Source organism: Salvia miltiorrhiza, chromosome 3, assembly GCF_028751815.1.
Source record: "Salvia miltiorrhiza cultivar Shanhuang (shh) chromosome 3, IMPLAD_Smil_shh, whole genome shotgun sequence".
Classification (NCBI taxonomy): domain Eukaryota; kingdom Viridiplantae; phylum Streptophyta; class Magnoliopsida; order Lamiales; family Lamiaceae; genus Salvia; species Salvia miltiorrhiza.
In genome coordinates this window covers 64654453-64668695 of record NC_080389.1, presented here as the reverse complement: position 1 = coordinate 64668695, position 14243 = coordinate 64654453, and the positions used below count along the sequence as shown (strand labels likewise).

Genomic DNA, 14243 nt, shown 5'->3' with positions numbered 1-14243 from the left:
CATCGATCACAAAAGACACATCTTGATGAAGCAACCTAGTGAGAGGTTGAGCAGTCTTTGCGAAGTCTTTAATGAAGCGCCTATAAAAACCTGCATGGCCTAAGAAAGCACGAATCTCTTTCACATTAGAAGGATAAGGTAACTTAACAATCAAATCAATTTTCGCCTTATCAACTTCTACTCCTCTTGCAGAAATCACATGCCCAAGAACAATCCCCTCTCTCACCATAAAATGACATTTTTCAAAGTTCAACACCAAATTAGTGTCGACACATCTCTGCAAAACTTGCTCAAGATTAGTCAAGCAATGGTCAAAAGAGTCTCCATGCACAGTAAAATCATCCATGAAAATTTCTATGCAACTCTCAATCATGTCAGAAAATAGACTCATCATACAACGCTGAAAAGTACCAGGAGCATTACATAATCCAAACGGCATACGACGCCATGCAAAAGTGCCAAAAGGACAAGTAAAAGTGGTTTTCTCTTGATCTTCCTGAGCTACAAAAATTTGAAAATATCCAGAGTAGCCATCAAGAAAACAAAAGAATTCCTTACCAGCCAATCGCTCAAGCATCTCATCAATGAAAGGTAATGGAAAATGATCTTTCCTAGTAGTATTATTCAACTTCCTAAAATCAATGCACATACGCCAACCAGTTTGCAACCTCATGGGAATCAACTCATTCTTCTCATTCTTAACCAATTGAAAACCAGACTTCTTAGGAACCACATGAACAGGACTGACCCATGTACTATCAGAAATCGGATAAATAATCCCCAAATCAAGCAATTTAAGAATTTCTTTAAGCACAACTTCTTTCATGACAGGGTTCAATTTTCTTTGAGGATCCCTAGACGGCTTACTATTAGGCTCAAGTAAGATTCTATGCATGCAAGTAGAGGGACTAATACCTTTGATATCGGCTATAGTCCATCCAATGGCAGATTTATGCATCTTAAGAAGACTTACCAACCTTACCTCTTGTTCTGCACTGAGTTCATTGTTGATGATTAATGGCAGCGTGTCATCCTCTCCTAAAAACACATATTTCAGATGCTGGGGCAGTACCTTCAAGTCCAGCTTCGGTGGCTTCACAACAGAGGGCAAAATCGGTTCTGTGCTGGTCGGTATGGGCATCCTGCTCGACAGGTGCCGAACTGGAATTTCCTCCGTTGAGTACAGCTGCATGATAATCTCTCTAATGGCTTCATTCTCCTCAGTTTTGGAGTTCTCTTCAGTTAGGGAACTGAAAATAACATGCTCAAGCTCATCCTCCCTGAAATTCTCAACAAATTCCTCAACCAAATGGTCAATAACATCAATCATGAACACAGATTCAGGATCCTCAACATGCTTCATAGCCTCAAAAATATTAAATGTGACAACATCTCCATCAAATTCAAAGCTAAGCATTCCACTATCCACATCAATTTTTGCCTTAGCAGTTTTCATGAATGGTCTCCCTAAAAGAATCAAGGATTGCTTAGCAGAATCATCCATATCAACAATATAAAAATCCACAGGAAAAATCAAATCATTGACCTTGACAAGGACATCCTCAACAACACCTTCGGGATATGCAGTAGACCTATCAGCTAACTGAATGATAACACGAGTGTCTTTCAAAGGTCCTAATTGCAAATCCTTATACATAGAATAAGGCATGACATTTATGGATGCTCCTAAATCTAGCATGGCTCTCTCAACAGTCTTATTACCTATAATGCATGGAATAGTGAACATACCAGGATCTCGACACTTTTGGGGCAATTTTCTTTGCAGAACAGCAGAAACATTCTCACTCACTCGAATTCTCGCATCATTCCCAAACTTCATTTTCTTAGAGCATAACTCTTTTAAAAACTTTGCGTACCTGGGAACTTGCTTAATTGCATCAAGCAAGGGCAAGTTTATTTCTACCTTCTTGAATATTTCCAGAATATCCTTCTCTTCTTCAATTCTCTTGTTCTGAGCCAACCTAGAAGGAAAAGGTGGTGCAATCAGTGATTGAGGAATTGAAACCTTAGGTTTTCCACTTACCTTAGAAGAGCTAGGCTCGGTGGATTCTGGTGACTTCTCACTAATTGCATCGTCCTTGGCTTCATCGGGCTTTTCTTCTTTGTCCTGCTGCTTAAGTTGTGGCTCAACTAGAATTCTCCCACTTCTTGTAGTTACAGCACTTGCATTTTCCTTGGGATTCATCTCCGTGACAGAAGGAAGTCGACCTTGATTCGCCTGCAGCTTGTTCACCTGAGTGGCTAACTGCGTGATTTGTGTGCCCATATTACTCAACGCTGCCTGAGTTTCATGCTGGAATGCCTGCTGACTTTGCACCAAATTCTTCACAATTTCACTGCTCTGGGCGAGGCTCTTCATGATATCGTTCATATTGGGTGCAGAACTCGGTGCAGGACGTGCGGTATGGGCATACTGTCCAGCCTGCGGCGGATTTGGCGCGTACATCCCTGGTTCCTGCTGTCTCCACCTAAAATTTGGGTGGTTTCTCCACCCTGGATTGTAGGTGTTGGAAAAAGGGTCGTTTCGCCTTTGCCTTTGTGCGTTCATCTCTTGCTCATCAGCGGATCCCATGCACGCTTGCTCAGTATTATTATCCTGCAGAGATGGACATGCATCAGTATGATGATTATTTTCAAAGCAAATTCCACATTGAACGTGTTGAGTTTTAGAGACAGCAAGTCCTCTAACTAAAGAGGTGAGAGCATCAATTCTCTCGTTCATGTTGGAATCTTCTACTTTCTGCACTGGCCTATAACGATCATCATCCTCATCCTCATATTGTTGGCCATTTGAAACCATGTCAACGATGAGTTGCTTTGCTTCGTCCAAAGTTTTATTGGTCAAGCTTCCACCACAAGCAGCGTCAACAATTTTCCTATCAAAAGAAGACATACCACGATAAAAATAGTTAGTAAGCAATTGGTAGTCAGAAAATCCATGATCAGGACACTTGCGACACAGCTGTTGGAATCTCTCCCAATAATCGGCTAGACTCTCCGCCTTCTTCTGTTTAATGCTGCTAATGGCCATTCTCAAATTTGCAGCTCTGGACTCAGGAAAGAATTTTCGCAAGAATTGTTCTTCTAAATCTCCCCAAGTTCTAATCGAACCAGGAGGAAGATCAAAAAGCTAATCTCTCGCTCTACCCTGCAAAGTATGAGAGAAAGTCAAGAGCCTCAAATTATTTTCAGTAAAACCATGAGGGCGTAGAGTTGAGCAAACTAGATCAAATTCAGCCAGATACTTGTGTGCACTCTCTCCAGGTAAATCACCGAACTTGGGTAGCACTTGAATGAAACCAGGCCGTATTTCAGCGTTGCCATTAATGGCAGGAAGGACAATGCACAAAGGGCGATTGTTTCTATGACGGCCTAACTCTCTGATCAGTTGAGGTCTTTCCTGTCGAGGATCCACGATCTCTCTATCGTCCTCATCACGGTCATCCATTGGAACTTCTATTTTTGGTTGTTCCTCAAGACTTGATGGGGCAGAATTTGATCTCTTTTTCCACTCCTTAGCTTGCTTCTTTAACTTTCGTGCGGTTTTCTCGATTTCTGGATCAAAAACTAATATGCCTGTACGAGAAGAACGGGGCATAAACTAAAAATAAAATAACTAAAAATAAAAGACAGACTGAAATCAGTAAAATCCTGCTTAAAACCAAATCCCCGGCAACGGCGCCAAAATTTGGTGCGTCGTTTTACACCAAAAATATCCGGCAGTCAGCCGGTATGCCCACACTGCGCAGATAGCAGTAAGCAAGATCATCTCCCAAGGGACTGGCGAGAATTTATCTAATTAAAGCCTGCAAGTAACCCACAAAATTTTGGGAAGAAAATATAGAAAATACTAAACTTAAAATTAAATAAATAAAACCCAAATAAACCAATTTTTCCAATAGCTAAAAGATGAATAAAAATTCCAACAATTAATAAAAGAATTCCAGCAATCAATTAAGTCCACCCTAGCTCAATTATTCCGATCATGGATGCAAAAATAACTTTAAATCATGCAAACAAACCAGTTATAATCACCGAAGACGCTTCTGACGTGATCTTATTTCTCCTTAATTATTCGGTAACCAGGAAGACGCTTCACTAATTACTACTCTAATCGACTGACAACCGTAAGAGACGCTCTATAAGTTTAATGAGCCGACAGCATTAATATCTAGAGAAACCCGATTCAAAACCAATAAACTCTGACGCAGGATTATTGAATTAAGACTGCTTTTCCTTTGACCCTGATGTGTCAATTTACCACTAATCAAACCTAAACCACAATTACGGATGGCCGGTTCAATTGGCTATATAATTAATTCTAACCCAATAAATATTTGCAACTATCTAATGGATTAAAACAATTAATATCATTAAACATGAAGAATCGCAGATGCAAGCATAAAATAAAGTATAAGAACAATTAGATCTCACAGAATAATTTCGCTAGTGCTTCCCTAATCAATGCCGGAATAAACGAATTTAGCTAGAAAACATAATTAAATAACAAAAGAAATAAATAAATAAATTGCAAGAAAAAGATGAAAGAAATAAAACTTGAATTGCTCCAAAACTTGTGTCCAGAATTCTGCTCTCCAAAGTTGCAGAAGCTATGTGATATATTGTATTGTGTTTAAAGTGTGCTGAATACCATTATATATACTATCTAATAATCAAAACCTTAGTCTAATAAGGCAACTAAAACAAGTCTAATTAGGCAACTAGGCAACTAGTCTAATGACGTAAAAGCTAATAGGGAAAAGTGGTGCAAAGGTCCAAATTTGGAACTATTCCCAATCCCAAAACAATTTAAATATGATCAGTTAATAATAATCAAAGATCCAGCCCATTAATCCTTGTCCGCACAGCCTTCATTCTCTACCACTTCAAGCTTCAAAATTCTTCTCAAAATCATGTCTTTTCTTCAAAACCTATTAAATACCATCAAAATTCACATAAGACCATAATCCATATCCAAAAGATTATATTTAACACGAATTAAGCATTGAAAACATTCTAAAATCCCCCAAATAAATGCGTATAAATACGCCCAATCAGTTAGTAAGATATTACTCTCCAAAATTTCCTACTTCACATTGTACCAACACAGCCAAGTTTTTTTCAATAAATTTATTATCAACAGACTGACTTTGGGTGACCATAACTCTTCTCTAAAAATGCTCTATACTGAACCGTTGGGTGTTCTGGACTCCCCGATATGATTTCTACAAGCTCAAAAAATTTCATGTAAAAAGAACAAGTGGTACGTGAGATATGACTCTCCAAAGTTGCCTACTTCACACTGTCCCAACACTTAGCCAAATTTTTTCAATGAATTTATGTTCAACAGACTGACTTTGGCTGACGATAACTTTCGTCTACGACATCTCTATACTGAAACAATGGGTTTTCTGAACTCGTTGCCAAGATTTTTACAAGCTCACAAAAGTTCAGATTAAAATGATAAGTGGTTAGTAAGATATTACTCTCCAAAATTTCCTACTTCACATTGTACCAACACAGCCAAGTTTTTTTCAATAAATTTATTATCAACAGACTGACTTTGGGTGACCATAACTCTTCTCTAAAAAGGCTCTATACTGAACCGTTGGGTGTTCTGGACTCCCCGACATGATTTCTACAAGCTCAAAAAATTTCATGTAAAAAGAACAAGTGGTACGTGAGATATGACTCTCCAAAGTTGCCTACTTCACACTGTCCCAACACTTAGCCAAATTTTTTCAATGAATTTATGTTCAACAGACTGACTTTGGCTGACGATAACTTTCGTCTACGACATCTCTATACTGAAACAATGGGTTTTCTGGACTCGTTGCCATGATTTGTACAAGCTCACAAAAGTTCAAATTAAAATGATAAGTGGTTAGTAAGATATTACTCTCCAAAATTTCCTATTTCACATTGTCCCAACACAGCCAAGTTTTTTGCAATAAATTTATGATCAACAGACTGACTTTGGGTGACCATAACTCTTCTCTAGAAAGGCCCTATACTGAACCGCTGGGTGTTCTGGACTCCCCGACATGATTTCTACAAGCTCAAAAACTTTCATGTAAAAAGGACAAGGGGTACGTGAGATATGACTCTCCAAAGTTGCCTACTTCACAATGTCCCAACACTTAGCCAAATTTTTTCAATGAATTTATGTTCAACAGACTGACTTTGGGTGACGATAACTTTCGGCTACGACATCTCTATACTGAAACAATGGGTTTTCTGGACTAGTTGCCATGATTTGTACAAGCTCACAAAAGTTCGGATTAAAATGATAAGTGGTTAGTAAGATATTACTCTCCGAAATTTCCTACTTCACATTGTCCCAACACAGCCAAGTTTTTTTCAATAAATTTATGATCAGTTGATTTATGCTTAATTTACTCTATTTTTAAGGGTTTGTATGTGCGTATTTTAAGATAATCTTCTGGAAATTGGTGCGTTTATGGTGTATTCTATGCTTTGCAGGAGATTTAGGCTTTCGAGACGGAAGAATGCAATTTTGGATGAATTTGGATGAATTTGGCGTTCTCCAAGTGTTCTGGTCTCCAGAGCAGAGGAACCGACATTTCCAGAGTAGAGAAATCACCATTCCTCTGGAGTCAGAGAAATCAAAGTTCAGTGCAGCGAAATCCGCGAACGCCAGATGAATCGCAGTGAAATGCGGAAACGCCAGAGGACTCATAAGAGGCCAGAGGAGTCGAGGCCAGAGGATCTTCCCCGCTGTCAGAGGAGTTGCTTTCCCCGCTGAACAGGGAAGTCGCCCAGGTCAGAGAAATCATCAGTCCATTACAGCGGAATCGAGAATGCCAGAGCAGAGGAATCACCCATTCCTCTGCAGAAAAGCGTCAGAGCGGAAGACACTTCGTTGGCGACCCATTCCGCTGGCGATACCATTCCTCTGGCGATAACAGGGAAATCATCCATTCCTCTGGCGAGAGCTGCGAAGTTGGCAAGAGTGGGAGTATTTTCCGGAGCGCGCACCCAGCTGGAGAGTTGCTTTATTTCACACGATTCTATTACCTTTAGAATTCTACTTTGCATGGCAACTTCTATGTTGATCCGAAGGAAATCTGAAAACTATAAATAGGTCCTCTTTTGACCTATTCATATACCCCGAGAACCCTAGCATTCATACTTTAGTTTTTAGCTTTAGAGTTTTATTGCTTTCTAGTTTTTAAGGCTTGGATCAAGATTGAAGATTCAAGTCGCTACAATAGTTTTTATTCAGTTTTTATTTAATTCAGTTTTTACAATTGCGTTCTTCTTAATTATGTTTAAGTTTTATTTCAGCATGTCTGGCTAGTTTCCTTTAGCTGATTCTAGAGTTTGTAAATAGTTGATTGAATTTATGTGATTTATTTGTTAATACCTTGTGCCTTCCAGTTTATGATTCATAATTCCTGGTGCTTGATTTCTTGTGAATTATTTGGCCAATAGTTTGCATGTTTAGCTATTCGGTTTGAGACCTAGCGAAGATAACTGTTTAGCGGATTCAGGAATGTATGATATGATTTTAACCTTGAGACCTAGCGGATATAGGTGGATCATAGGGAGCTATTCTTAGGAGCTATTGGGAGTTAGTAGATTTTCTTGAGACCTAGCGGAGATAGATAATTTACTAATCTACGATCGTTGCTGCTCTAGCGAGAGTAATTGATTAATTAAGTGATCTCTCATCATAACTGGATTAAACTGGTACATAGGATTAATAGATTTATTTCGTAGATTTAATTGATGAATTTACTACCCTAGGATCAGTTATCTTTTATATTTGAATTTTCCTACGATCTTTTAATTATTGTTATTAGCGTTTTAGTTCAAGTTAATTAAACCTTCCTTCTTTCGCTGCCTGAATATTACTAGAGTTTAATTAGGATTACTTGGAGTGATTCGTTATAATAGTCCTTGTAGATACGATACTCGGTTACTGATTATTTGTGCTACAATTACACCGTGTTAGTTGCGGTAATTTGTTGCTAATAAATTAGTGATGAACTTTTTGGCGCCGTTTCCTTGGACTATTTAGAATTTACTTTAATATTTCTGATTAGACTTAAGCATTATTTCAGGCGTTATAAGTTTTTATTTTATTTTTAGTTTTTAAATTTCTGTTTTTGTTTGTTGTCTCAGGCGTGTATGAACACGAGATCCAAAGGAAAGGAACATCTTGTACCCTTGAATTTGGACATCGGCAAGCAGTATAAAAGAGACAACCGCGAAAAGAATAAGCAAGCAATGGCAGAGCAACATAATAACATGGACCTTGAAACTCTTGTGCGAGCCGTGACACACCTTCAGAGGCAGCTAGACGAAGAAAGAGAGCGCAACCGAACTCCTCCACCAGAGCCACCACTGAATCACATGTATCAGCCTCGGGTTGATCAATTTCAAGGAGGCAGCTGTGGACCAACTGTGCAGGCTAACACATTCGAGCTGAAGCCGGGATTGATAAACATGGTGCAAGCTGAACAGTTTCGTGGAATGGCTGATGAAAATCTGCATGTTCACATCACTCAGTTTCTAGATATCTGCGACACTATTAAGCAGAATAGAGTGGCACCGGATGCCATCAGAATGAAGATGTTTGGATTCTCTCTCAGAGACAGAGCAAAGGAGTGGTTCAAGAGTATGGAGAGGCGCTATTACTGGTTGGGAGGATCTGTGTAGAGCTTTCTTAGCAAAATACTTTCCTGCTTCTAAAGCTCAGAAAATCATTGCGGAGATTTCTCACTTTTCCCAGCTAGGAGATGAGACCATTTATGATGCCTGGGAAAGATTTCGTGAGCTGCTCAGGAAATGCCCACAACATGGCTTCACAGAGGATCAGCAAATCATTCACTTTTATAATGGATTGACTGGTCTGACAAAAAGTATGGTGGATGCTACTGCAGGTGGATGTCTTCTCCATAGAAATACAAAGGAAGCTTATCGTGTGATAGAAGAGATGGCCTCCAACAGTTATCAATGGCCGAATGACAGAAATTCCACGAGAAGAATTGCAGCTGTGAATGAGGAGAGAGATGATTTTAAGGAGAAATATGAAGCTCTTCAAAACCAGTATGAGTTGGAGAGAAAGGCACTGCTAGCTAAAATTCCTCAGCAGCCGAGTTTACCTGATGTGTCGCAACTGGAAGATGCTAATTATGTCCAGCGGCAGTACCAATTCAATAGACCAAACTATCAAGGACATCAGGGCGGCAATCCACCGTATCATCCAAATAATAGGAATCATCCAAATTTTTCCTATTCAAATCCCAACAATGCTGTGCAGCCTCCACCTGGGTTTTCTGTGTCTAGTGGAGGAGTCATCAATGAGCCGAAGAAGGATTCACCGGAGGAGATGATGAAGTAAGTGTTGGTGAAGGTGACCGGGATGGAGGCAAACTCGGCAAACATGGGGACCAAAATTTCCAACATGGAGCAAAATGTGTCAGCACTTTCTAAGCAGGTGCAGATGTTAGAAACTCAAGTTGGTCAGATGGCCAACCAAGCAGCTGCGCAGAACTAAGCCAGGCCAATTTCCTAGCAATACTCAGTTCAATCCGAAGAGCCAATATCAACAACCTCAGCAAAATCAGCAATGTCATTCCATCTGGGTGGTTGATAATTCAGTTAAGGATGAAGAGCAGAGGAATCACCATTCCTCTGCAGAGCAGCGGGATCATACATATCAGAGGAATCACTATTCCTCTGCAGAGCAGCGAGATCGTGCAGAGCAGCGGGACGGTAAGGATGGCAAGGAGAAAAATGTAGAGATTATAGAGGATGATGACCTGGAGACGATTGTGCGCGATTCGCCGCCTACTTCTAAGGTATCGTCGAATACCTCTACTGTTAAGAATCATATTCCTACTCCTACGTTTCCCAGGCCAGAGTACAAGCCTGTAGCACATTTCCCTCTTCCATCTTCGAGGCCAAGATTAGATGAGCAAAGCTCCAAATTTTTGGAGACATTAAAAAAGTTGGCTGTGAATATTCCTTCCGTGGAGATCTTGAGAAATAAGCCAAATGAGGTGCAAATTGTGAAGGCTGTGATGGAAAAGAAGAATGCTTTCAATGAATTTGAGGAGGTGCTCGCGGTGAAGGAGTGTCAGTTGGCTCCAAAGAGGGAAGATCCGGGCAGCTTCAATATTCCTGTGAAGATTGGAAAGTCATTGTTTGAGAAAGTGATGTGTGACACCGGAGCAAGCATAAATGTCATGCCTCTCAAAGTGTATAGGAAGTTGCAGCTGGGGGATTTGAAGCCAACTAACAAGACAATTCAGCTTATTGATAAGTCTTGCTCTAAACCTCTAGGAGTTGCGGAAGATGTGCTTGTGAAGGTGAGCGATTTTTTCTTCCCAGTCGACTTTGTAGTGTTGGATATTCCGGAGGATCCAAAGATGCCTTTGCTGTTAGGGAGACCTTTCCTTGCCACGTGTGGAGCAAAGCTAGATTTGCAAAGGGGGACGATGACATTGGGAGCCTATGGGGAAACTGTGATTTTCAAGAAACCTCCACCAAAGGAAGTCCCCCAGAACGAAGTGATTAATTTGGCTGACAGTTTTCTAGCAAATTCGGAGGATGAAGAGGTTGAGAAAAATGAGCTGCCCAAGAATGAAGCCAAGAAAAAGACCCCAAAACCAAAGGAAGTTCTGAATTTTGAGATGAGTTTGTTTTTGGAGCATGATGAGGGGTCATTGAAAACCCATACCCCCAAGAAGAAAAAAGTGAAATTCCAGATTTTTCGGAACAAGAATGAGAATGGGGCAATGCTTGTGGAGGATGTCCGAGCCAGGAGAAGTGTTTTGGTGGAAAGGGCACCCAAGAGTAGAAAAGCTTTCCAATGGTTAGAGTGCTGTTTCCGACCTCCATGAGCCATGAGGTATCGTCGAGCTCTAGACGTTAAATTAAACACTTGTTGGGAGGTAACCCAACCGTTTTTGTTTTGTTTTTCCTTTCTTTCAGTTTCGTTTTGTTTCGTTTTGTTTCTTTTTGTTTCTTTGTTTTGTTTGGGGCGGGTGTTTCTCTGCCAGATTTCTGGAGGTCTTCATGTTCCAGTGCAGCCACTCTCTTCGCTACTCTTTCCAGCGCGCCACTCTCCCCTCTGAAAAAGACCGCAAACCCACCTTTTCACCGCCTCTCACGATGCTTCAGTTTTTCAATGCCGATAATCAGGGACGTTTTCTCAACTATTCTTATTTCTTTTGTGCCCTGAGGACATGGCATGCTTTAAGTGTGGGGGGGTGTTTTGTTGCTAATATTTTTCAAAATTGGGCGAAATTGATTTTTCTATGCTTAGTTTCTGGACTCGAATCTTGCTAATTTTTATGAATTTGTGGAAGAGAAGATGGTTTTCAATGTGCATTTCGGGTTTGTGTTTGTTTGGTGGTCATTCTTATTTTACTTTTAATATATGTTTCTTGATTGTGCAAAGAATTATGAGTTTTGTTGCAACATTTTTGTAAGTTAGTAAAACGTGATTTGTCCGGTAGATGCTAGAAGGAGTGTTGTCATTGTGATTGCCTACGATCGTATCTAATCTGTGAAAATGTTGGACGAATTGCCAACTCTAAAAAATTGCCAGCTCTGAAACATCTGGCCTGTTCTGAAATGCGATAGCTCTGAGTCTCTGCTCCTCTAGTCTAACTATGAGCATGGGAAACCACGTGAAAAGACTTTGGATTACATCCAAATGGTTTTATTTCATGAATTATGGCTCAACTGTCGAAATCTCAAAGCACACAAAGTGTGAAAATGGTGATATTGATTATAAAGGCGATCACATTAGGGAATTCACTTCTAGCGGAGAATTGGGTCTGATCGAATTACTTGCATTACTCTTTTGTTGCTTCTTAAACTTTGAGTTACTTGCATGACCGAGAGATGTGTGTTGATTGTAAAGTTTTGAATTGACTTTGTGAATGATTGGATGGAAATGAACATTGTTGAAATCAATCTCTTCCTAGGATTCATATAGATTTTGCTTGAGGACAAGCAAAAGACTAAGTGTGGAGGAGTTGATTTATGCTTAATTTACTCTATTTTTAAGGGTTTGTATGTGCGTATTTTAAGATAATCTTCTGGAAATTGGTGCGTTTATGGTGTATTCTATGCTTTGCAGGAGATTTAGGCTTTCGAGACGGAAGAATGCAATTTTGGATGAATTTGGCGTTCTCCAAGTGTTCTGGTCTCCAGGGCAGAGGAACCGACATTTCCAAAGTAGAGAAATCACCATTCCTCTGGAGTCAGAGAAATCAAAGTTCAGTGCAGTGAAATCCGCGAACGCCAGAGGAATCGCAGCGAAATACGGAAACGCCAGAGGACTCATAAGAGGCCAGAGGAGTCGAGGCCAGAGGATCTTCCCCGCTGTCAGAGGAGTCGCTTTCCCCGCTGAACAGGGAAGTCGCCCAGGTCAGAGAAATCATCAGTCCATTACAGCGGAATCGAGAATGCCAGAGCAGAGGAATCACCCATTCCTCTGCAGAAAAGCGTCAGAGCGGAAGACACTTCCGCTGGCGACCCATTCCGCTGGCGATACCATTCCTCTGGCGATACCATTCCTCTGGCGATAACAGGGAAATCATCCATTCCTCTGGCGAGAGCTGCGAAGTTGGCAAGAGTGGGAGTATTTTCCGGAGTGCGCACCCAGCTGGAGAGTTGCTTTATTTCACACGATTCTATTACCTTTAGAATTCTACTTTGCATGGCAACTTCTATGTTGATCCGAAGGAAATCTGAAAACTATAAATAGGTCCTCTTTTGACCTATTCATATACCCCGAGAACCCTAGCATTCATACTTTAGTTTTTAGCTTTAGAGTTTTATTGCTTTCTAGTTTTTAAGGCTTGGATCAAGATTGAAGATTCAAGTCGCTACAATAGTTTTTATTCAGTTTTTATTTAATTCAGTTTTTACAATTGCGTTCTTCTTAATTGTGTTTAAGTTTTATTTCAGCATGTCTGGCTAGTTTCCTTTAGCTGATTCTAGGGTTTGTAAATAGTTGATTGAATTTATGTGATTTATTTGTTAATACCTTTGTGCCTTCCAGTTTATGATTCATAATTCCTGGTGCTTGATTTCTTGTGAATTATTTGGCCAATAGTTTGCATGTTTAGCTATTCGGTTTGAGACCTAGCGGAGATAACTGTTTAGCGGATTCAGGAATGTATGATATGATTTTAACCTTGAGACCTAGCGGATATAGGTGGATCATAGGGAGCTATTCTTAGGAGCTATTGGGAGTTAGTAGATTTTCTTGAGACCTAGCAGAGATAGATAATTTACTAATCTACGATCGTTGCTGCTCTAGCGAGAGTAATTGATTAATTAAGTGATCTCTCATCATAACTGGATTAAACTGGTACATAGGATTAATAGATTTATTTCGTAGATTTAATTGATGAATTTACTACCCTAGGATCAGTTGTCTTTTATATTTGAATTTTCCTACGATCTTTTAATTATTGTTATTAGCGTTTTAGTTTAAGTTAATTAAACCTTCCTTCTTTCGTTGCCTGAATATTACTAGAGTTTAATTAGGATTACTTGGAGTGATTCGTTATAATAGTCCTTGTAGATACGATACTCGGTTACTGACTAATTGTGCTACAATTACACCGTGTTAGTTGCGGTAATTTGTTGCTAATAAATCAGTGATCAATCAACAGACTGACTTTGGATGACCATAACTCTTCTCTAAAAAGGCTCTATATTGAACCGCTGGGTGTTCTGGACTCCCCGACATGATTTCTACAAGCTCAAAAAATTTCATGTAAAAAGAACAAGTGGTACGTGAGATATGACTCTCCAAAGTTGCCTACTTCACAATGTCCCAACACTTAGCCAAATTTTTTCAATGAATTTATGTTCAACAGACTGACTTTGGGTGACGATAACTTTCGGCTACGACATCTCTATACTGAAACAATGGGTTTTCTGGACTCGTTGCCATGATTTGTACAAGCTCACAAAAGTACAGATTAAAATGATAAGTGGTTAGTAAGATATTACTCTCCAAAATTTCCTACTTCACATTGTCCAAACACAGCCAAGTTTTTTTCAATAAATTTATGATCAACAGACTGACTTTGGGTGACCATAAATCTTCTCTAAAAAGGCTCTATACTGAACCGCTGGGTGTTCTGGACTCCCCGACATGATTTGTATAAGCTCAAAAAATTTCATGTAAAAAGAACAAGTGGTACGTGAGATATGACTCTCCA

At 39.8% G+C, this 14243-nt stretch overlaps 1 protein-coding gene and 1 non-coding gene across 2 annotated transcripts; both read right to left on the bottom strand.

The window, feature by feature from the left end:
* Positions 1 to 959: 959 nt before the first annotated feature.
* On the bottom strand, positions 960 to 3143 carry LOC131019178 (uncharacterized). Its single transcript, XM_057947864.1, has 3 exons — positions 2696 to 3143; positions 1023 to 2617; positions 960 to 990 (listed from the first exon to the last, which is right to left on the bottom strand). The coding sequence occupies exons 1-3, from the start codon at positions 3050 to 3052 to the stop codon at positions 960 to 962; spliced, it is 1983 nt and encodes a 660-aa protein (XP_057803847.1). The 5' UTR covers positions 3053 to 3143.
* A 5603-nt stretch (positions 3144 to 8746) lies between these two features.
* LOC131019255 (small nucleolar RNA R71) lies at positions 8747 to 8853 on the bottom strand. Its single transcript, XR_009100175.1, has one exon. It is a non-coding gene; the product is annotated as a small nucleolar RNA R71 (small nucleolar RNA).
* Between the last annotated feature and the right edge of the window lie 5390 nt (positions 8854 to 14243).